Source organism: Monodelphis domestica, chromosome 7 (genome assembly GCF_027887165.1).
Source record: "Monodelphis domestica isolate mMonDom1 chromosome 7, mMonDom1.pri, whole genome shotgun sequence".
NCBI lineage: Eukaryota > Metazoa > Chordata > Mammalia > Didelphimorphia > Didelphidae > Monodelphis > Monodelphis domestica.
The window spans coordinates 271,498,074-271,520,786 of record NC_077233.1 but is presented as its reverse complement, the minus strand read 5'-3'; the positions used below and the strand labels follow the sequence as shown (position 1 = coordinate 271,520,786).

At 35.8% G+C, this 22,713-nt stretch overlaps 1 protein-coding gene and 1 long non-coding RNA gene across 4 annotated transcripts in view; one reads left to right on the top strand and one right to left on the bottom strand.

Moving 5' to 3' along the window:
* Positions 1-1,758, top strand: part of LOC130455657 (uncharacterized) — a 62,736-nt gene extending 60,978 nt beyond the window's left edge. The window contains exon 3 of the long non-coding RNA XR_008913766.1: positions 1,387-1,758. This is a non-coding gene — a long non-coding RNA (uncharacterized LOC130455657). The remainder of the gene's footprint in view (positions 1-1,386) is intronic.
* LOC103099228 (cryptic protein) lies at positions 1,743-14,266 on the bottom strand. 3 transcript variants are annotated; one of them, XM_007497947.3, is made up of 6 exons: positions 13,866-14,266; positions 13,543-13,592; positions 13,256-13,438; positions 12,320-12,425; positions 12,124-12,233; positions 1,743-2,925 (listed from the first exon to the last, which is right to left on the bottom strand). In XM_007497947.3, exons 1-6 carry the CDS (start codon positions 13,886-13,888, stop codon positions 2,897-2,899), a joined length of 501 nt encoding a protein of 166 aa, XP_007498009.1. In that variant the 5' UTR covers positions 13,889-14,266; the 3' UTR covers positions 1,743-2,896. The 3 variants fall into 3 exon arrangements, with proteins under 3 accessions (XP_007498009.1, XP_007498006.1, XP_056662731.1); XM_007497944.3 differs by lacking the exon at positions 1,743-2,925 and adding an exon at positions 4,181-7,169 and having other exon boundaries at positions 13,866-14,263; XM_056806753.1 differs by lacking the exons at positions 1,743-2,925; positions 12,124-12,233 and adding an exon at positions 7,028-7,169.
* Between the last annotated feature and the right edge of the window lie 8,447 nt (positions 14,267-22,713).

The following is a 22,713-nucleotide window of genomic DNA, read 5'->3' as shown; positions in this document are numbered from 1 at the left end:
GCCCAAACTGCAGTCTGTTTAATAAACTCCCTCCCGTGTGTTACATTGTTGGTCATTGTTTCATCCTTGGGATTGATTAACTGGATACTTCACTATCAATATAAAAACAAAATGAAAAATAATTTCTGCCCTAGGAAGCTTATATTCTAATGCTGGTACAGCCTACAAACACAAGGTATCCTAAAAAGTATAGATTTAAATTAATCATTTTAGTAATATGAAATAAATATAATCTGTATATACATAGTTATTGGTTTAGGAGAGAGCATCAATGAATAAGAAATCAAGAAAGACCTTTTAAAGGATATGACACATAAATTGAGTGATTCTTAAAAGAAACTGGGGATTTTTAAGGTGAGAGAGTGCCTTCAGCCATGGGGGACAGTCTATGCCAAGGCACAAAAGCTGAAAATGGAGAGTTAAGTAAGTGAACAGCAAGGAGACCTTGAGTAGAGAAGAGTTATTAAGAAGAAATCATGAGAAATAAGCCTGGAAAAGCAGGCTCAAGCCAGATTGTGATGGGCTATTGAATTCATATTAAGTATTAATATGCTCTTATTGTATCTGCTATGCTATTTAAATTAGTCATAAGACAATATTGCAAATATCTTCCCTGTGGGAATTCCTTCCACTAATGTATCTTCAACAACTGAATTCATTTCAATAAGCATATGCAGGTAAGTTTTAGAGGAGTGCTTGAATCTCACAGAAGTGAAGTGACCTACCTGTAGTTTAAAAGCTAGAGTGCGTCAAGAGGTATGAACAACCTTGTTGATTCCAAGGCCAGAACTCGATTCGATATGCTTAGATGCCATAAGCGTTTTTGTACATAAAACACGGCTTTTTCTTTCTTGGATTCTGTGTTGCTATAGACCTTATAATGGGATCAAATGGCATGAATCATAAAATGAATTTTTGTGTATAATTTCAAATTGCTTCCCAAATGGTTATATCTATTTACAAGTCTACCAACAGTGCATTAATGGGCCTGTTTTTTCAAAGCTCCATTTTTGTCATTACTCATTTTCCATTTTTTTTTGGTCATCTCTGCCCTTCTGTTGAGTGAAAGGTAAAATCTCAGAATTGTTTTAATTTGCTTTTCCCTAATTAGTGATTTAGGACATTTCCTCCCCCCATCCCATATGGCAACATAGTCTGCATTTCTTCCCTTGAAAATTATCTATTCACATGGATAAACCATTTATCAATTCAGGAATAGCTCTTATAAATTTGAATCAGTTCCTTATAGATGTTGGAGATGATACCTTTGTCAGATAAACACTGCAGTTTCCCCTCTCTTCTCCCAATTTATTTGCTTTTCCTTTTCACTTGAAGAGTATATATTCAACTTAAAATTCATGGTGTTTGATATTGTGTGAACTCTAGCTGCAGAAAATCTCCTGGCTGCCTCTTTCCCAGAGTGAGGATAATCAAATGAAAAGGCCACTGATGACTGATGATTTTTCATAAATTGACTACGAGTTCCCAGAAACTACCCCTTTTGACTGAGGACTGAACTTAAAAGAAGACAATCAAATCCCAGGAACAAGAAACCCACTCCTTGGTCACCAGTTTGGGGCTTTTTTCATATTGCTCAAGTTTCTGTGAACTTATTGTAAGAAGGTTTTTCTGTCCTTTCACAAGATGATTTAAACATCTTCCCAGTATCTCATTGGAGGCTCCCAGTGCCATGGTGCCTGTTGCTATGGGGGAACCAAGATTTGCAGTCTTTTGACTTTGATTAAAGACCCTTTATTATTGCCACTTTGGTATTTTTGTTTTATTCAGGTTGACAATTGATAATATATGACATTTACATAGTGTTTAACATTTGCACAATGCTTTATGTACATTATTTCATTTCATCCTTACAGGAAACCTATGAAGTAGCTTCAGTAGGTGATATTAATCCCTACTTTATAGATTAGGAACTGAAGTTCAGGATGTACTTGTCCATGGTCAAACAGCTAGTAACAACCTGAAGTGAAATTTAAACTTCCTTTCTTCTGATTGAGTTTAGTGCTTTGCATTATTACATGCTGCCTTCATTTGTAGGGTGTATAATAGATCTTAAAAGTAATACAAGCAATTGTCATTGCAAAATGTACTCAGTGGGTACACTTTCAAAATTGAGAATGTCTTTGAATTAATTGGATATTTTTGGGGGGTGGAAATGGGACTTTATTTTTTTAATTAATTAATTTAGAATTTTTTCCATGGTTACATGATTCCTGTTCTTTCCCTCCTCACCACTCATCTACATCACAGATGAAAGCGCACATCCTCCGTTACAATACAATACTCAATTGTATATTTTCTAATAAGAACAGTTGTAATTTGAAAATCTAAACTTTTTTTTCCAAACCCAAACACTCACTATAAGCTTCTCTTCTATTTTTTCTTGGGAATCTTTGGATGTCTATAGCTGGGTACCTGATGAATCAGAAACTGATAAATATTTCTACAAAATAATATCCTTCCAAGTATTTATAGAAAATCCTCCAGTTCTTAGAAATCAAAATTAGCATCTTTTGCTTTAGTCAATAGAAATCTAATTTTTGCATGATCCAAAATATAAACTAAGGCTTTGCTTTTTCCTCTTCAGTTCAAAAGTCTTGCAGGATACAGAATCTTGAAACTTTTTAAATTAACTGATCAATTCAAATTATGTTATATGAGAGTGTGACTAGCTCAGGATCGAAGCTTTTCTTGTCCTCACTTAAAATAAAAACTGAATTTTGGGTAAAATCAAAACTATTGGAGAAAATGGAAAGACACAATTCTTTTGTAAAGTTAGGTGGCACAGTGGATTGAGCACAGGGTACTGAGTGAGGCAGACCTGAATATGAATCCAGTTTCAGATATTCTCAGGCCATGTGATTCTGGGCATCGTTATTTAGCCTCTTTGTGTCACAGTTTCCTCATCTGTAAAATGAAAATAATAACAATAAACCTACTTCCCAGACTTATTGTGAGGATCAAATCAATTAACATATGTAAAACACTGCAAAATTAAAAGACTATGTGAGTACTAATTATTATTTAAAATAATTTTTAGTTATCTTTTGTTTTTATTTCACCTAAATATGTTTTAGTACTCTCCCTCGGACTTGCAGAGCTGTCCCACCTAACAAAGAATATTTTTTGAAGGAACAAAAAGAGTAACAAAATACTCAACAAAATTGAATCATATACACATAATTCTAAAAATATAGTGTTCCATACCCAAAGACGTAACAAGTAGGAAGGAGCTGCTTCTAATACTCCCTCCTCAGAGGCTACTGACTCTGTACTTCTGTACTCTGTAATTCTATAACATTCCCTTTTTTAAAGTTTCTTTTAAATTTTTTTATTTTAATAACAGATCTCCACATAAGTTTTCCAAAGCTATATAATTCACATTATCTTCTTCCCTTCTTCCCTCCCCCATCCCAGAGTATAACATTCACTTTTAACCATTTTGAATATCATGATTCTTCATTCCACTTTTGTTCTGTCTCCATTTGGTAAAGGCTTCCTTCACATTGTTTTAGAAAAGCATGGATCCCATTGGTGGGGGAAGCACAATCTTTACTGGGAAGCACAGAGGACAGTCTGGTATTTGTCTATTTGACTGACAGGCTGGGGAATATCTGCAGATTGAGGAAAAGAAGATTCTCACATGGGAGGCTTCCTATAAAGTTCATTCATTCATTTATTCCATCCTGCCTGGATTTATTAAGCATCCAAGGTGTACCAGGCTCAGTTAGGTCCAAGAGATAACAAAAACCAAGGGTTAAGATAAGGCTGATTCCCTACCAGCAAACTTCTCAGGCATCCAGACTTGGCTTAGGTAACTTTTCCTATAGAAAGCATTTTTTTCCCTAGTAATTTTTAAAGGGTTCCTCCTGTTCTAATTACCTAGTGTTAGCACTTATCTGTGAGCAATTGTATTCACATCACCCTCAGAAGAATGGAAGCTTCCAGATGGTAGGAACTGTTTCCACCTTTGACTCTATTGACTTGGGATTATCAGTGAAGGTAGCCAGATCCTGGTGAAGAAATTCCCTTCCTCCAATTCCAACTGGGCAAGGTTCAGAACAACCCCTGAGAGGTAAATGCAATTAGGAGACAAGGTGACAGATTTAGAAAGTGTGGAGGCTGTGAAATTGGAAAACATCTCGGTGGGTTTGAATCTTGTTTCCCTCAATCAGAAAAAAAGGTCAATTAACCATTACTAAGCACTGGTAGTACAGAGAAAGACAAAAACAAGATGTCTCACCTGGAAGAACTCACATCCTAAGGAGGGAGACAATACATCAACAACTATGTACATACAAGTAAAGGATGGAAGGTACAATTACAAAGGAATGGTACAGGCAGTTTTGGGAAGGGGAGAACTGACCCAGGAAAGGCTTTCTGTAGAATGTGGGATTTGAGCTGAATCTTGAAGGGACCGGGGAAACTGAGGTGAAAAGTGAGATGGGAAGGTATTCTAGGACTGGGGGACAGCTAGTGCAAAGGCATGTAGGTGAGAGATTGAGTGTCATGGGCAATGCTTTGGCTAAATTATGGAGTTGGAAAGGAAATAAATGATAAGACTAGAAAAGGATGGATTCGGTCAGAAAGAGCTCTAAGTGCTAAATGGAGGACCTTTCAGATTGGATCCTGGTGGTTAATAGGGGTTCATTCTAGATTTATTGAGTAAGAGTTGTTACATAGACCATGTCTTGGGAAAAGTTTATGGTTTGGTAATACATAGAAGAGATGTTAGGAAGGCTAAAGAATTAAAAAGATTTGCATTTATGGACCCAGAGAGCTGGGGATGAAACAGTGGCTAGGAGCTAGGGTGAATGGGAGGATGGGTGGTACTCTTAATAAGTTAACATTTTTAGAGTGCCTTCCATACATTGTGCTAGACACTTCACAAATATTATCTCAATGAATCCTCAAAACAACCTTAATAGGAAGGAGAATATTATTAGTTCTTTTAGTTCTTTAAAAAAATTTTTATTTAAGTATTTTACCATGGTTACATGATTCATGTTGGTACTTTCTCTCCTCCCCCTTCCCAGAGCCAACAAAGTAATCCCACTGGCTTATACATGTATTATCACTTAATACCTATTTCCATATTAATAATTTAAAATCATTTTTGTAATAATCCTTAAAAAACCAAAACCCCATATTTAATACCCATAGAAACATGGAAAAATCACATGTTTTCCTTGTGTATTTCTATTCCCACAGTTCTTTCTCTCCACATGGGCAGCATTCCAGGAAGGAGGGTATGATCATCCCCACTTTTTAGATAAACTGAAGACAATTGGAGCTTGGATTTGAATGCAGTTAATCACAACTCTAAGCCCAACATTCTTTTCACTGCATTACCTAGCGGTCAACAATAATAGGAAAGTAGGGAAGGTTTTGGGGGGAAGAAATTCAGTTCTATTTTGGACATATTGAGCTTAAGATGCATATTGGACATAATTTTGATTTGTTCCCTGATTTTTAAGAGATTGAATTAGATCAAGGGTTCTTTACCTCTTTTATTTAGATTTTTTAAGGAAGTCTATGAAGTTGGATGGGGAAAAAATACATCTTCGTCTTCCTATGGTGAAAATTTAGCATTTACTTCCAATTAAGATTTAGGAAAAATATTCTTAGGATGGGGTTTATTGATTTATGAAACTGCCAAAGGGGCACAAGACACAGTGAAGTTTTAAGAACTCCTAGATCAGAGCTAAGGTACAGATCTAAGGTACTTTTAAATTGCAAATCTAGGCTTTCAAAGAGTATTGCCTTCATCTTCCAGACTTGACAATCCAAGGTTAAATTGCAGAGTGGGGTGAGGAGCACAAGTCCTTTAACTTCAAGGTCAGTATGGTTTTTCTCCCACTACACAGGAAGGTAAAGGTCACTTACTGGACTTTAATTGAGGTGCTGAGATCCTTTCTCAGATACCATATGTGAGTGTACACAAGTCTCTTAAACCTCTCAAAGCTTTTCCTCTTTACTAAAATGCAAACAGAACTTCCACTCCTTACCTCAAAGCATCTTATTGCACAAAAATGTTTGCATTTTAAAGTTTTAGAAATATGGACTATTTAGCTCTTTTTGGAAAGACAAAAGCATTGGAAATCAAGGTGATATCCATCAGCTGGAGAATGACTGAGCAAGTTGGGGTGTATCACTGTAATGGAATACAGTGCTATATGAAATCAGGAACAGGATTTCAGAAAAACCTGGGAAGCCTGGAACTATGGACTGATACAAAGTGAAGTAATTAGAACCCGTAAAACTTTTAATACTGGAACAGCAAAGGTGTACGCTGATCAACTTTAAATGTCTTAGCTATTCCTAGCAATATAACGATCCAAGAAAATCCCAAAAGACTCGTGATAAAAAATGCTAACCACCTCCAGAGGAAGAATTGAGGAGTCTGAAAGCAAATTGAAACATACCATTTTTTACTTTATTTTCTTTGGGGTTTTTTGTGTGTCTTCTTCTACATCACAAATATGGAAATATTTTACATGATCACACGTGTATAAACTTATGTCAAATTGCCTATCATCTCAGGGAGGGATTTATATTTTAATGTTAAAATTGTTTTCACATGTGATTGGGAAAATATTAGTAAAAAATGCAAAAAAAAAGAAATAGGGGCAATTATTTTTACATCTTAAGAGTTTTGATAGTAGTCCTATTTGACTGTTTTTATTTTAATTCATCTGCATGAACCTTTGTACTCGTATGTCCCAAATCTAACCATAAGGTTTTAAAGGCGAGGTCATTTTCAAATACATTATGCTCTATTAAAAATAATAATAAAACTATTCATTTATCATCTTAATGTTGTTCTGAATCAAGCAATAATTTATCATTTACAATAAGCTTTAAGCTTTTCCACTTGAAACAACAATATATCAAAACTTAAGTATTTTCTCTTGGGGCTTCTTACTCCTTGTTAGAAAAATAAAGGGTAAAAAGGTAAATCCCACCCCAAAGTCAAAGAAAGGTGCTCAGGCTTGAAAAACCTCTTTCCATTCACCTCCATGGAACCAAAGATGAAGACTTCTGCAGAACTATCCATTGCAGGAGAAAACAAGAAAAAGGAAGGAGAAAATATAATGTATATTGTAATCTTGATCCATTAGATTGTAACGTGACAAATTCTTCATTCAGATCTGGAAAAAAATCATTAGGAGAGAAAACTGTTGAGTCCTTAGTTTAAAAGGAAATGAAATATAAAATGTTCTCAGCAGACTTTGAAATGGGAATTTTAGTCCCTCACTCTTGAAGTTAAGGTTATCAACTGGGGAAGCAAATCAAAGACTATTCTCCCAGAAAAGAGGTGTGAATGGAGCCCACTGAGAATTATTTAAAAAGCAACTGATAGCACTGTAAAGACCCCTGACTATGTGAATCTCACCACAATCAAAGTAAACTCAAAGCCTAGATATACAGGGGAAAGAAAGTCAACTGATTCCTGAAGAGAAAGGATAAAGAGGTGGGGGTGGGGGTGCAGGGCAGAGACTTGGCTTCCTCCTTTACCCTAAGGACTGGAACAAACAGGAAGAGGCACATTATGTAAACTTTGTAAGGAACAACCAAGGTGGGGGGTTCCCCAGTAAAACATTAATATTCTTTTCACTAGAGACAGAGGTAATGAGATTAAAGTGGGGCTGTGAGAGCTAACAGGGAGAAAAAAGTGTTGCATTATTGCTTTGAAAGTCACATTCCTCCCCCTCTTAAAAAGAGAGAAAATTCAGATATAGAGTAGTGGGAGGCCTACACCAAGTCATGGAGCCATCAGTGACAGTTATTAATATCAATAAATAATGTTTTCTGGGAGTATTTTCCCCCAAAGTTTAAAACAGGGCCATGAATAAATTCTGAATACATTTCTGTAAGGAAATTTTATTTTATTAACCAAAGCAATTTGGGTCTATCTTTCCCTAATGCAGGGAACAAAAGTAATGGGGTGGACACAGACTGCCCTATTCCAGAGCACCAAGGGATCACCTTGCCAGCCTTGCCAGGACAAATCAGACATTTACTTCTGGTTGCCATGTTGGCCATGTTATAAGACCATTCCTAAGAAGACAAAAGTGCAGGTATTTTATTAGATGTAAATCTGGCAGAACCATAAATTGGGATATCTTGTTATAGGAATTTCCTTCTATGGTTCCAGGCTGAAAATATAGCACTATGGACTCTAGAGTACAGTAGAGTGAGGGATTATGTAACAATCTCATATGCAGAAAATATATGGCTGGCAACCCTCATTTTGACTCCTAAAAAATAAAGTTAGGTAAACACTGACATAGGTTTCATATTTCTCTTTTTAAAATGTTTTTCCAATTACATGTAAATTATAAATATATATTATATACACACGTAAATATATAAACAATTCTAATTTTCCTCTAAATTTTTTTGAGTTCCAAAATCTTTTCCCCCCTCCCCCTCTCTCTGAGATGATAAACAATTTGTCATAGGTTACACATTCATAGTTATGCAAAACATATTTCCATATTAGTTATATCAAAGGTTTTAGGTTGGGGACAGATACTATTATTTCTATTTCCTTCTGGGAAAAGACTTAGAAGAGTATGGTCACAAAGTGATATGGAGTCACAGCTGATTTTAAATCTCCATCAACTCCATCAAAGATGGATGCAAGAATGAATCCATTTCATCTCCATCAATGATGATAAAAGAATGAATCCATTTCATCTCCATCAATGATGATGTAAGAATGAATCCATTTCATCTCTATCAATGATGATGTAAAATTGAATCAACTATTATTGAAAAAAAAATTTATTAAGCACCTACTATGTGTCAAATACGATGCTAAGTACTTTAAAAATACTTGATCCTCACAACAACCCTGGGAGATAGATTCTGTTATTATCCCAATTTTACAGTTGAGGAAACTGAGACAAACAGGTTAAGTGATATACCCAGGGCCATCCAGTTAGGAAGTGTCTGAGACTGGGTTTCATTTCAGGACTTCCTGACTCCAGGCTTAACACTTTCTTCACTATGCTACAAATTACCTTCTCATACATATGTATAGAGGTTAGTTCCAAGAGGAACTCTCTATTCACTATATTGTGCAGCTAATATATGTAAAGGAGATTATAATCTGTTGCTGTAAATATTTACAGCCTGTACATATTTATGTATTCAGAAAACTGACAATAGATAATTAGGAAGCAAAGGTACAAAGTTGGGGGACCAGGAAAGACTTTATATAAAAGGCAATATTTAAACTTCAAGGGAGCTAGGGATTCTAAAAGGCAAGTGAGGAGCAGATTGATTACCATTACAAAGGCACAGGGGTCAGACTGAGCAAGGATACAGAAAAGGGTGATGAGATGCTACAGGTGAGGACTAATAAGAAGGCTAGTTAGTTTGGTTGGATAGTATAGGAAAAGGAATCACAAGAGGAATTTTTGATGACTAGAAAAGGGAAGTTAGATGGTACAATGGACAGCGTCAAATCTGAATTCTAGACAGTAGCTGTGTTACCTTTGCTGAGAACTGGTCATCCATATGGGATCCTAGATTTAGGAAGTGAAAGAGACCTCAGATATTATCTAGTCCAGGGGCCAGTAAACTATGACTAGTCCATCTATTTTTGTATGGTCTTTATTTTAAAATGTGAAAAGGCTTTTCAGCTTAGAGATGTATAAAAGGGGAGGACCAGATTTAGTTTGTAGGTGGTTGCCCACATTTATGAAAAAAAGGTAAATAGAGCCTTTTTCTTCTCCTTTTTCTTAATGTGGGCAACTTACAAGCTACCAAATAATTTGTTCAAGGTCACAAGAATAGTGAATTGGTCAAGCTCAAGTCCTTTGACTTAATCCCATGATTTTTTCTGTCATTTTGTGTTTCTATAGTCTATATTAAATGAGTTGCTGGTGGTCACAGCTCTCAAGTACCTTATATCTTAATACCAGTTCCAATATTCTTTTCTTCTATGCCATGTTTCGTATCTCTACAATTTTCAGTTTTAGACACAAGCACTTATACATCTGGAGGGGTCCATATTTTTATACTGATATGTCTGTGTATATACATAATTATATATATATATATATATATATATATATATATATATATATAGTCAATGATTTGCTATTGTGATGTTAGGGATGAAAACACATACCATCTAGGGATTTTGTAAAGGTGAAATTAATAATAATTGTAAAGTGTTTTACAAACCTTAAAAGAGCTGTATAAAAACTAGCTATTATTAAGCATCTGACGTAGTATTTGAACTCAGGTACTTTGAATTCTAGTCAATGTTCTTTCTTAAGTGTTGGCATATTATTTGTGTGGTGGTGAATAAGTCACTGAACTGCAAAGCTTCCATTACTTTCCTTATTTTGAAAACGAGCAGAATAAGGGTTGACTGTCAAGAAAGTGTGAGTAGTTTTATTAAGACCAAAGCATTTGAGGCAACTAAGAGACTCAATGGATTGAGAGTCAGGCTGAGACAGAAGGTTCAATTTGACTTCAGACACTTTCCAGCCATGTAACCCTGGATAAGTCACTTCACCCCCATTGCCTAGCCCTTACCACTCTTCTACCTTGGAACCAAAACAAAGTATTGATTCTAAGATGAAAGGAATGGGTTTTAAAAATGAAAAAAAATACTAGAATTCTGATCGAGAAACTATTTATTCTTGCTTACAGAGACCCCATCCTGAAGCTGACCTTCTCCTTTTGTCAGACATAGTCAATGTGCAAATTTCTTTCTCTGAACAGCACTTATTTGTTACAAGGAAAGGTTGTTTGGGAGGTAAGGGTTATTGGGAAAGGATGGTAATATTTAAAAAATTCAGTAGGACATCAGAGAAGAAACAAATAAAGAAAATAAATAAATAAATAATTTTATATTAATAATTATATTTTATATATAATAATAAATAAAAACAAATAAATAATAAATAAATAAAGAAAAAAATAAAGAAAAGTGGTAACTTTTATTAGCATTCTACATCTCTGTGACTTCTGATAGCTCGCAAAATGGTAACTCCTTCAATCATAAAGAAGTCTTTATCTAGCCTTTAATTGTAGGGAGAACAGTCATGCAGTCATTTTTAGTAGTATGACAAAACCTGTGATTTCATTGATAGAGGAAAAATATTTCTACCAAAGGAGCATCCTTTCCCCTGCAAATTAGTCTTAGACAGTTGAATATTCTAGGTAGAATACAGAAAGGTCAAGTGACTTTCAGGGGCAGTGTTATATAATTAGTATGTAGCAGAGACAGAACTTGCACTTAGATCTTCCTGGTTGAGACCAACTTTCTAGCCTACACCCTGTTACCTCTCAAATAACTACTTTTATTTTTTTATAATATCTTATTTTTCCTAATTTCATATAAAACCAATTTTAACATTACTTTTTTAAAAATTTGAGTTTCAAATTCTCTCCTCCCTTCTATTCCTAAGACTGCAAGCAATTTGATATAATTTTACATTTTAATTATTAAAGTTAAAGAATTTATTAATGATTAAAGAATCATTATTAAATTAAGTTCTTCCATTTAAAAAATTCTAGGAATTTTAATTGAACAAGGTAACTATTTTAACATTCATCTATTTCTATGTCAAAATATTTAGTACTTATAGTCTCTTCCATAGTGATCTCAATTTAAGGCTGTTTGGGGCAGGATTGTGTGCCTATAGTAGGGGATGATGGAAAGAGGGTGGGCTCTGGAGTCGGTGAACTTGGATTAAAATCCTGCCTCTGGTGCAAATCACAATCTCTCAGGGTCTCCTTTTGCTCATCTGTAAGGAGTTGAAGTAGATGGCTTAGGAAGTCCTGGATCTTTGATCTTACTATTCCATTGTTTCTTTCCTCTGACTCCCAAGTAGGTAACTGGTAGAGGCTGTGTGGTCCATATAGGAAAGAATACTGAAATTAGAATCAGAAGAATCCTGGGGCAAGTCTTGCCTCCCACAATGACCAGCTAAGTGACCCTAACTATATCATTTAACTTTTCAGTAAAATAGGCACAATTAAGTACTCCATGCAGACATCCATTATCGCCTTGCCCCAAGTGCAGCATTAATACTTGACATCTGTATACAGATCATCAATTAAAAAAAATCTTCTTACCACAGTTGTTTAATGTTGGGTCTCTGAAACAGTGCAGCTTCCCATAGATACATCTACAGAGGTAGCAGCCCTTGTATACCCAATCTCCATGGGCAAAGACACCACAGTTACTATGAATAAGAAAATCAGGGATTTGTTCAGGGACAGGAAATTCCAGTTCCTCTTTAGCTTAAAAGATCTCAAAGTACCTTCTTACCTTTTCCGTTCATCATGTTCACAGTGCCGCCCAACAAAATGCATTGGGCAGACACAGAAACTCCCCAGGACACAGGTTCCTCCATTTTGACAGCAGAGTTTGGTACCTGTAAAGATGCAGTCACAAGTAAGCCCACTTCCAAAGTTCTTCACCACCCCATCCCCCACACCTCCCCCCCTTTTTTCTTCCTTCCAAGTTGCTAAGAGATCTGAAAGATGTCTCATTTTATTGTCCCAAAAGGCAATAAAATTAGCTCCCTGTTAAGAGTGTTTGCTCAGTTAAGCCTAGTTTGTTTACATAGGGATTAAAAACAAACGACATGGGACACTAGCTAGTCAAAAAGGGAGTCTGGACAATTCAAAAGGGAAAACATTGAGTCTTCATCCTCAGTACTGAAAAAAACAACAACCACCACCACCACCACCGAGCTGGGATTTCAATTCCTTACAAAAATCATTAAACAAAAGAGTATCTTAGCAAGGACCACACAAGTATTTTAATTGGCCAAACCCATTAGGAAAAAAGAGAGAGACAGAGAAGCAGAGAGAGATCCCCTCACCCATCAGCTTGAAGTTTATAACTGATTACAGCAAAATCTCTCACTTGAAAGTGGGTGATAAGCAGAGCAGGAATCTGCCATTATCTGTCTTTTAGTTGTTTGTTTTAATTACATTTTAATCACATAGACTAGCCTGGAAGACTGAAAATACCTATTTAAAAGCAAATGACAAGTTTGCCTAGGAATTGCTAATGCCATTCTTTTTTTAAGCATGTAGAATAATGAAGGCTACAGTTCTGGTATTGCTTCCATAAGAACTCATTGCCAGTCCTTATACTGTATCTGCATTGGAACAAAAGGATTACATTTCTCTCTCTCTCTCCAGGTTCTACCATTTTCCTCTTAAAACAGTGAATTCTTGTTACATTATTTCTTACCATCTTTAAATCCAATAAATGGGATGAATGGCCTGGACTGGAACTGTTTGGGGCTCTCAGAACTCCTGTTTAGATCTCTAGTGCTGTTCCAAGTAGGATTCTGATTTGGGGGCTGTTGTTTGGGGGCTGTAGTATTGATGGGTTCTTCTGCACTGCCTTTGAGTTTCTCTTTTTCATTGAAACCTTTTTAAAGAGTCAAGAGAAATGAGGTGGTGAGGACAGGCCAAAGCAAATATTTTCAGGATGTAGAATTAAAAATAAGAGATCATCAGTAGGTTGCCACTTACCATTTCCCAAGTGGATGACCTGGAAGACCAAAGTGATGAGGAAAAGACGCCTGGAAAGCAAAGGAGACTGTCTTTGAAATGAGATTCTTTAAAAGCAACAATTTGTACTTCATAAAATCTGTTTTTCCCAGACAATATATTTAGACTACTTTATCAATTGTTCAATGCTGATTTAGGCTGAATTCTCAAAAATTCATGAAAGGTTATTAGGAGAAAAAAATACATTTCCATCATAACTAATGAAGGACAATTCTTTAGAGTTTAATAACTTATTTTCCTGTTTCTTTTACCACCCTCCAGGCATATATGCCAACTGCTCTTACCTGACATGATAGATCCAGGCCATTTTCTCAAGGCCACAGCTAGGAAGGGCTGGACTCTCCCTTAGGGCTGTCTCTGCTTCTCCAGTTAACTGCCTGGAGTTGGGTTTCCAAGGTGAAGTTTTCAAAGGGTTTCCACCCTCAAGCTGTTGTTCTTGCCTGTGAAGGCATCTTCTTTACTCCAGATCCGGGGACTTTGGTATTAGAAAACCAGGGCAGAATCTACAGGAGTCCAAGAAACGTTCTTCTTGCTGCCTGCCCCAGAAGCACATAGGTATGATCATGCCTAGGTCTGCGGCCTCCAGCTCCTTAGAAGAAGGGCTGAGTTTGACAGGCACAGGCAGTGATCATCACTGGCCATCTCCCTCCCCCTACATCACACAGCACTTACAGGAGGTGGGGCACATATCTCATCTCAGAGGGCCAGCCACATTGAGCTTCCACTCCCAATATTTACTAGTCAGACAATGCTAAGCAATATACAATTCTTTATTTAAAAAAGGAAAGAAGAACTGCCAGTGGAGAAAGGTAAACATATGCTATTAATAAATAAATAAACATATGCTATTAATAAATAAATAAACATGATATCAAGAAATAAATAAACATATGATATTAAGAAATAAACATATGATATTAAGAAATAAATAAACATATGATATTAATAAATAAATAAACATGATATTAATAAATCAGCAACAGTAAGCAATGCTAAATCTCTTCATTATTTTTACATTTAAAATTAAATTAAATTAAAAATTGACTGTGGGAAATTCTAAATATTACTAATTACTAATTTTTTTAAAGAAAGGAAAAACTGACAAAATTCTTAAACATAGTATTAACAAGTCAGAAAACATTTAGCAATATTGAGTTCTAAAAAGGAAGGAAAAACTGGCATTGAAAATTCTTAAAAACATACGTACATAGAAAAGAAGCCATCTAGGTGAGGGCTGGACCTGAAATTAGATTCAAGGCAGCCACCTAGCTGCTTGACTTGGGTCAAACTGAGAGATGGGTGTACTCATTTGTAAGATAATTACAACATTTAAACTATTTGCCATTCAAATGCTTTGTTAATCTGAAAGTATTGCATAAATGTGAGCTTTTTTATCCCCCACCCCATAATAATGGTGAAACAGGAATTAAAATTTATTAGAGGAATGTGGAAGTATAACTTGCTTTTTACATATTACGTATTGCCAAATTTGTTGGTTTAAAATATTTATCTGAAAAGATTAAAAAAAGGAAAGAAAATGTTGCTTCAAGCAAAAGTTAATTCTTATATACTTGAACTACGTATGTATAAAACACATATATGTAAATATATAAACTGTTTTGTGTTAACAGCTTTTAAAAAACATTTTGATTTTCCTATCAAAAAAGTAAAATAAAATTCATGTGTTTGTATCAGCATGACAAAAGCAGCATTATCTAGAAAGGAGTGGTGTGACAAAACCATCCCGAGGCCCCCTCTAGCCCCCCCTCCCCGTTTCTCTAGTCAGAGTTGTGCTTTAGCCAGCTCTGGAGATCTGATTGTTAAATGTTCAGTGGGAGCACTTACAATTCAGAAATTGTCAAATGCCCCATACCTGGACTTGATTGTTGTTAATTGTGGGGAAGTGGGGATGTTAATGCAGCTTAAACTTAAAAATGTGTTGGGAGTAAATTTTTTCCCCTATATAGGGGGTTAGATGTTTACTATCCTATCTCTGGCTTTCATATATTCCAATGATACAGTTCCTTAAAGATATAGATATACATATAGTTAAGAATCTACATCCACATATCTGTATCTGCCTCTATCTATCTATCTAAAATTTTCATCTTTCTGTGGTTACTTATATTCTTATGCTTTCTGGGAAAGACTATCCATTTCAGTAGAATTCCTACATCTCTAAAGGTGAATAATACTACAGCAGAGGGAGTAGAGGTAGGAGAATAAAGTAAGATGAAGAATTTCAAAAGATGTTATTAAAATTGCAAACTAACAGAACTTTCTCAAGTCCCAACTCCCAGATTTTAATGAAGATCAAATGAACCTCAGAGCTCACTGGAAAGTAAAAAGCCTTATACAAATGCAAGGTATTACTATTTAGCTAAATTTATTTCTCTTGTGGCCTTGGGCTTGAAACCCAGAGATTGAGGGAAAGAGCTTTTTTGTTTGTTTTTGCTAATTGAAGAATATAGCAGAAATAGCCCCAAATGAACTCAACCTTAAAATCCCAGTTCTTTGTGCTTTAAAAAAAACTAAACCCACAGCATGCTAAAATTATTGCTAAAATAATGAGAAAATAATGAAAATTTCCTAAGCACCTTTGTTGGGAATATAGCGTTTTGGCAGATTATTCTTTGCAATGCCCTTGTGAAGGATTGCCAGCGATTATAAAATCATGAAGTTGGAAGGACCTGCTAAATTATTTAGTCCAACCTACAATCTGATTTTGTGACATCCCTGACAGGTGGTCCATCGAGCCTTTCACCTGAACCCTCAGTTTCTTTATTTGTAGCATGACTATAATACCTCAGAAGTTTTTGTATGGTCAGATTCAGTATTCTGCATATGATAATGACTTTAAATGTTGAAATGCAGTATTCTTTTTTAAAGTTGAGTGGGTTATTAGGTCTGAGAATGAGAAGAATGCTCCATAAAAACAAGGGAGAATTCTTTTTTAAAAAGCAAAATCAATCCATAATCAAATATTAAATCCTCTAGCAAAGTGCTTCCCAGCTTCCCCCTTACCTTTCCAGACTTCTTATATCTTCCTCCCTTCCCGTATCTCTCAGGTACTCTGGAATACAGCAACCTTGACCTCTTAGTTGTTCCTCAAGCAAGACACTCCATCTTTAGACTCAAGGTATTTTCATAGGCTTTTTCCTGCTACCTAGAAGTCTCTCCCTCCTCATCTTCGCCTCTTACCTGACTTTTTTAGAGTCCCAGTTAACATTCCACCTTCCACCAGAAGTTTTCTTTCCCCCAATGATCTCTGTCAAACTGAAATAAAACAAAACTACAGAGATAATAAAATTACATTCTGGGGTCACCAAAGCACCAGAACATAGGGGTATGTATGAGGGACTGGGAGAACTGGGTCTAAATACATTTGGGAGGTACAGCCTCCAGAAGGGCTTGGTACATAGTTTAACATAACAACCAAAAGTCCTTCTATTGGAAAGGACATCAGCCAGAAGAAGTTAGAGGGTAGGAGGGAGTAGTGTGATATTCAGGCAATTTGTGATTATGTGACCAAGCAAGATCAGTTGATGGTCTGCAGCTAGCACAGCTAATGGTCAGCAGCTTCATTTGACATTCCTCTTAATGTTAGTAAGGTCTCTCTGTTAATTATTTCTAATTTATCCTTATAGAGCTTGTTTGAATGTAATTGTTTTCATGTTTAGACTATGATCTCCCTAAGAAAAGAAACTGTCTTCTGCCTTTGTTTGTAACACCAGAGCTTAGGATAGTGCTTGACACAAAGTAGAACCAGATAAATGTTATTATTATTATTAAATGTTTATTGATTACTTAAATTAACAGCGCTTGAATCCACTGCCCCAAAAGAGTTTAATTTGTCCATAAGATCAATTGAACAGTTCTATTAGTATTTATTGAGTTTATACTCTGCATAAAACTGAGTGTTGTTACTGAAAAGAAGTAACTTGGTTTTGTGGGAAAAGCATCAGATTTGGAACACAAGGACCTAAGTGTGAAACTCAGTTTGACTTCTTGTGCCTGTGTGACTTTGGGCAAGTCAACTCTCAAAAGTAAAGTTCCAAGTGAAGCTTAGAGATGCAGGACTCTAGTCTCGGGAAGAAGGCAGATGAGATTCATTGTCAAGAGCAACAATCTAAAGCGCTACATTTGCTCCTCTGAACCAGAGCACATACAAACACTAAAATTGGTTTGATAAAAATGATGGGGAAATTCAGAAGCTACTCAATGAAAAATGAGAACTCCACAGGGTTTACCAGCAGGACAGTTCATCCATCTCTAAGAAAGCAGCGTTTATGTCTGAATCTCTTTTTGTCCACATCTATAGGTATATGGACATGGACATAGGGAGAGATATAGATGTTCTTGTTATGGGCCAGGCACCATGCCAGATTATGGGAATATGAATAAAAGTAAACATATACACAGTATTATGTCATATTCTCCAATACTTTGTGTTGCTAACTTGCATCTGTAGAAGGAGTTTCCTCACTTGGGAGTTAGTTCCCTATGCCAATGTTCAATCCCTATTTTATGTACAAGGTCGTTGTTGTGTGTGTGTGTGTTTTACTATTTTATTTATTATTGTTTTTTATTTGTTACTTTTTTCAATTATGAATTCTCTCTCTCTCATTTACTTCTCCCCCAAGTATTGAGAAAGCAAGAAAAACTAAACCTATTTCAAATATGTAAAGTCAAGAAAAGCAAAGGCCAATGTTAGCAAATGTGTGTGTGTATATATATATATATATATCATTTATATTTTATATAATTTATATAATTAGGTTATATATTTTATATAGTTATATAAAATATTATATATATATAGTTGAGTTATATTCCAGAGACCCCCACAATAGGTGAAAATCCATAAAGTAGTGGCATTATATATATATATATATATAATATATATATATATATATATATATTGATTTAAGACTTTATAAACCCTTCCTACTCTCCTATAAACTTTTTCCATGCTATTAACTTATAATCACTGAGCCAATCAGCACCCAGGATACAGAACACAGCGCTGTGGTTGGTCGCCTTTCATTCCATCAGCCAATAGTGTACCGAGATAAGTGTAATTAGATCTATTTTTTAAAAAAACACGATACATTGAAGCTATATAAATGAACCTCTATACAGCAAGGGACAACTGCATATATTTGTCTTTCTTTGTATTCCCAGAATCTGCTTGTTGATTGATTCATGATGTGAATTAGGATAGTTACAAATTGAACCTACCCTACTATATTTGGACCAGACCAAGTTACATGGTCTTTTTCCTTCCTCTTCATACCTTACCTGGCTCCAAGATTCTACCCAGATAACATCAGTTTTAAATGGAAACTTGAGAGTTGCATACATGAGAATTCCGGTCAATACCCTCTGCTTTATCTTGATGGTTCATGTTAGGGTTTCCAGGCTGAGTTCTTTGAATAAAATGAGATTACAGTAGGAATTCAATACTCTCAACTTCAGGTATACATGATTGGCAATTGAAGTAAATAATAGCAGAAAAATACATAAAGTAAGAATGTTTACACACTAGATCCATGCCATTTCCCCTAGTAGTGTAAAAGCTTCATAGCAGTTTGCCCATTCACACTCATTACATTGCTTTGCACTAGACATTAATTCCCAAATTCATTTTTGTCTAGAATTCTTGTTTATAACAAGTCATGTGCTCATCAGAGCAGAGCTTCTCTTTGTTTTATTATTGCTATTACTAATGGCTGCAAAGTACAAGAGTAGTGACACTGGTAGCTTTGATAAGCCTAAGAGAAGACATAAAGTACCTCGGTGTGTTTGTATAATAAATTCTTATTAAATAAAGGAGTTTGCTATTATGCATGATTTTCAATTTATATGAAAAGGTCTTGGGAACATATTGGTCACATAAAATGAGGTCCTACTATAATTCCTCTTTTTATTTTTTTTCATTTTAAGCTTGATAGAACAATCTCTTTGTCCCTCTACTGAGGTTTATCCAGTACTGAAACAGTGTGGAATCCTTTTTATGTATAAATAGAAATTTCTAGAGATATTTTTCATGGCATAGTAGATAGAGGTATAGAGATGTAGGTACTAGGTAGCCCAATGGATAGAGCAGTGGGCATGGAGTCAGAAAACTTGAGTTCAAATTTTATCTCATTTACTTAGTAGCTGTGTCACCTGGGCCACCCTCTCAACCTCAGTTCCCTCGACCATAAAATATGGATAATGATATTACCTATCTCCTGGAGTTGTAATAATCAAAAGAAATCTTATTTATAAAGTATAGTGCCTAGTCCAAAGTAGGTGCTATATAAATCTACTTATCAGTATTTTTTACTAAAGTACTGGAGTCAATAAGACTAAAGTTCAGATCTTGTCTCTGGCATTTACCAACAATGTGGCAATGAGGGAACCATTTAATCGGCTTTACAGCATGTTCAGGGAAAGAGTATTGATCTGGAGTTTGAGGACTGAGGACTGACCTCTTATAACTATGTAATGGAGGAAGTTGCTGAGCTTCTCTTGGCTATAATTTCTTCATCTATAAAATATGAGGATTAGAGTAAATAACCTATGACTTATGGAACAGGTAACAATATATCCTGGTGTGGTTAGACGTCATCACTTTCCTGGTTTACCCCATAGTGGATTTTTTTTTTTGAAAAAACACTAAAATCCCTTCAATTTGCAAACAATGATATAAGTGTTGTTTTTTTTTTTAAGTTTCTAGGCATAGGCACAGTGCAAGAAATCAGAAATGTCTCATAATGGCTATGTGGGTATGACAAAAGTCTTGACAAAAGAGAATGACCAAGACGTCAGCGGATGCCTGGTATCTTCCATGTTTGAGCCCTCCACTGCACCTGCTTCAGGTGCCTTCATGGCCTTTGGAACAAATGGTTCTCATATGCCCATCCACCAGGGGAAATCTTCACATGGTTCCTGTAGACATTCTCCTAACTTCCCAATGGGTTTAAGTACTATTGTTTTCTTCAACCTGTTTTAGCCCATCTGTTGAGAGGATTTTACTGGAGTGTGGCTGTTGTGGCCCCTATAGCCTCTGGGAGCCACAGGTGGGAGCTGGGTGAAAGGTGGACACTGAAGGCAAAGGGGCAGCCCTGAAATGGGTTCAGCAATCCCCCACACCAAGAGCACACATTCTTCTGGAATGCCTCCTTCAGAGTACATGGAAGAACATCTTAGAGGGAAGGGAGAAGGGATGGGGAAAGGTCTCCAGGAGAAAGTAGAAAAGGAGCTACATTTATAAGGAAGCCAAGAAAACCAAGAGGTACAGGTGATGATGGAAAACATTACTTGTGTAATGGCATTGGGGATGGGAGATATCATCTGATGCAAATTCCCCATATGAAGAGTTTAAGCTGTTTCAGAGTGTCTCAGAGAGACTGGAGTATGCATAAACATCCTGTAACTTGTTATGGTCTACTAGCTATATGGTGGAAAGCAGATTCTGATTTTCTGCATTTGTACAACTGGAAACACAGACACCTTCAAAGGACCTTAATTGGACTTGACTCTCTCTTAGCGGATCTATGATCTTGGCTTGACTCTTTTTGCTGATGGTATCTGGTAAAAGAAAATGCTGTAAGAGGATAAGCTTTTGGTCCTTTGCCTCGGAGGCCATGCAGAATATGAGAACCTGCCTTTATCCTCCCCATGTCCCTAAATGTATTCTTTCATTTTAGGTAAAGGAATTTAATCTTCACGTTTTGAAAGAGAATGGGTCTCAAAGAGTCTGGGACTCTGGGAGCATAGGAATTTGTAAGACAGAATCTATTCTGGATTTTATAACCAAAACAGCATCAATGCCTTATGGATCAAGGAGTGACTATCAAGAAGGACTTTTGGGATCAGGATCTTAGTTGAGAATAGGATTTTTTCAACACTGACAGTGATGCTACATTTGAATAAGAACTTGGTGGACTCAAGTTATGTAGAAGCTATACTAATATTGATGATCTTCCCCAGAGGCAAAGAAAAAATGTGCCCCCATGGTGGTTTTGGGGAAAATATTTGTTCTTTTGTTTTTGTTATATATTTTCTTTAATTTTTAAAGTATATTTTGGGTTTTGTCATATTACATAATATAATTTCTTAATATCCATTTCTGATATTTTGCAATTCAAGTTCTCTCTCCCTCCCACTCTTTGCCGCTCACTAAGAAGGAAGTTAATATGATATAGGCTGTGTATATATTAACATGTAATACATATTTCTATGTTCCTCATGTAAAAGAAGACTCATATTGCTTAGTGTAGGAGAAAAATTCATGAAAGAAATAAAACAAAGAATGTTATATTCCAATTAGCATTCAAGCTTGGTTTGATGTATTGGTGGTGATGGTGTTTTTATTATATTTTCAAAGTAATTATCCTTTTCCTTTAATATTGTTTATTTAATTAATTAATTTAGAAAAATTTTCTATTGTTAAATGATTCATGTTCTTTCCTTCTTCTCCTTCCTTTCCTCTCCCGTAGCCAACGAGCAATCCCATTGGGTTTTACATGTATCATTGATTAAGACCTATTTCCACATTATTGATATTTGCACTAGGGTAATCATTTAGAGTGTATATCCCCAGTCATATCTCCATCAAACCATGCGATCAAGCAGTTATTTTTCTTCTGTGTTTCTACTCCCACAGTTCTTTCTCTGGATGTGGATAGCGTCCTTTCTCATAAGTCCCTCACAACTGTCCTGGATCATTGCATTGATATTAGTAGAGAAGTCTATTACATTCAATTGTACCACAATGTACAATGTTCTCTTGGTTCTGCTCCTTTCATTCTGCATCAATTCCCGGAGGTTGTTCCAGTTCACATGGAATCCCTCCACTTCATTACTCCTTTTAGCACAATAGAATTCCATCCCTGTCAGATACCACAATTTGTTCAGCTGTTCCCTAATTGATGGACACCCCCTCATTTTCCAATTTTTTGTGACCATAAAGAGTGTGGCTATAAGGCTATAAATATTTTTGTACAAGTCTCTTTCCTTATTATCTCTTTGGGGTATAAACCAGCAGTGGTATGGCTGCATCAAAGGGCAGGCAGTTTTCTAAAGCCCTTTGGGCAAAGTTCCAAATTGCCTTCCAGAATGGTTGGATCAATTCACAACTCC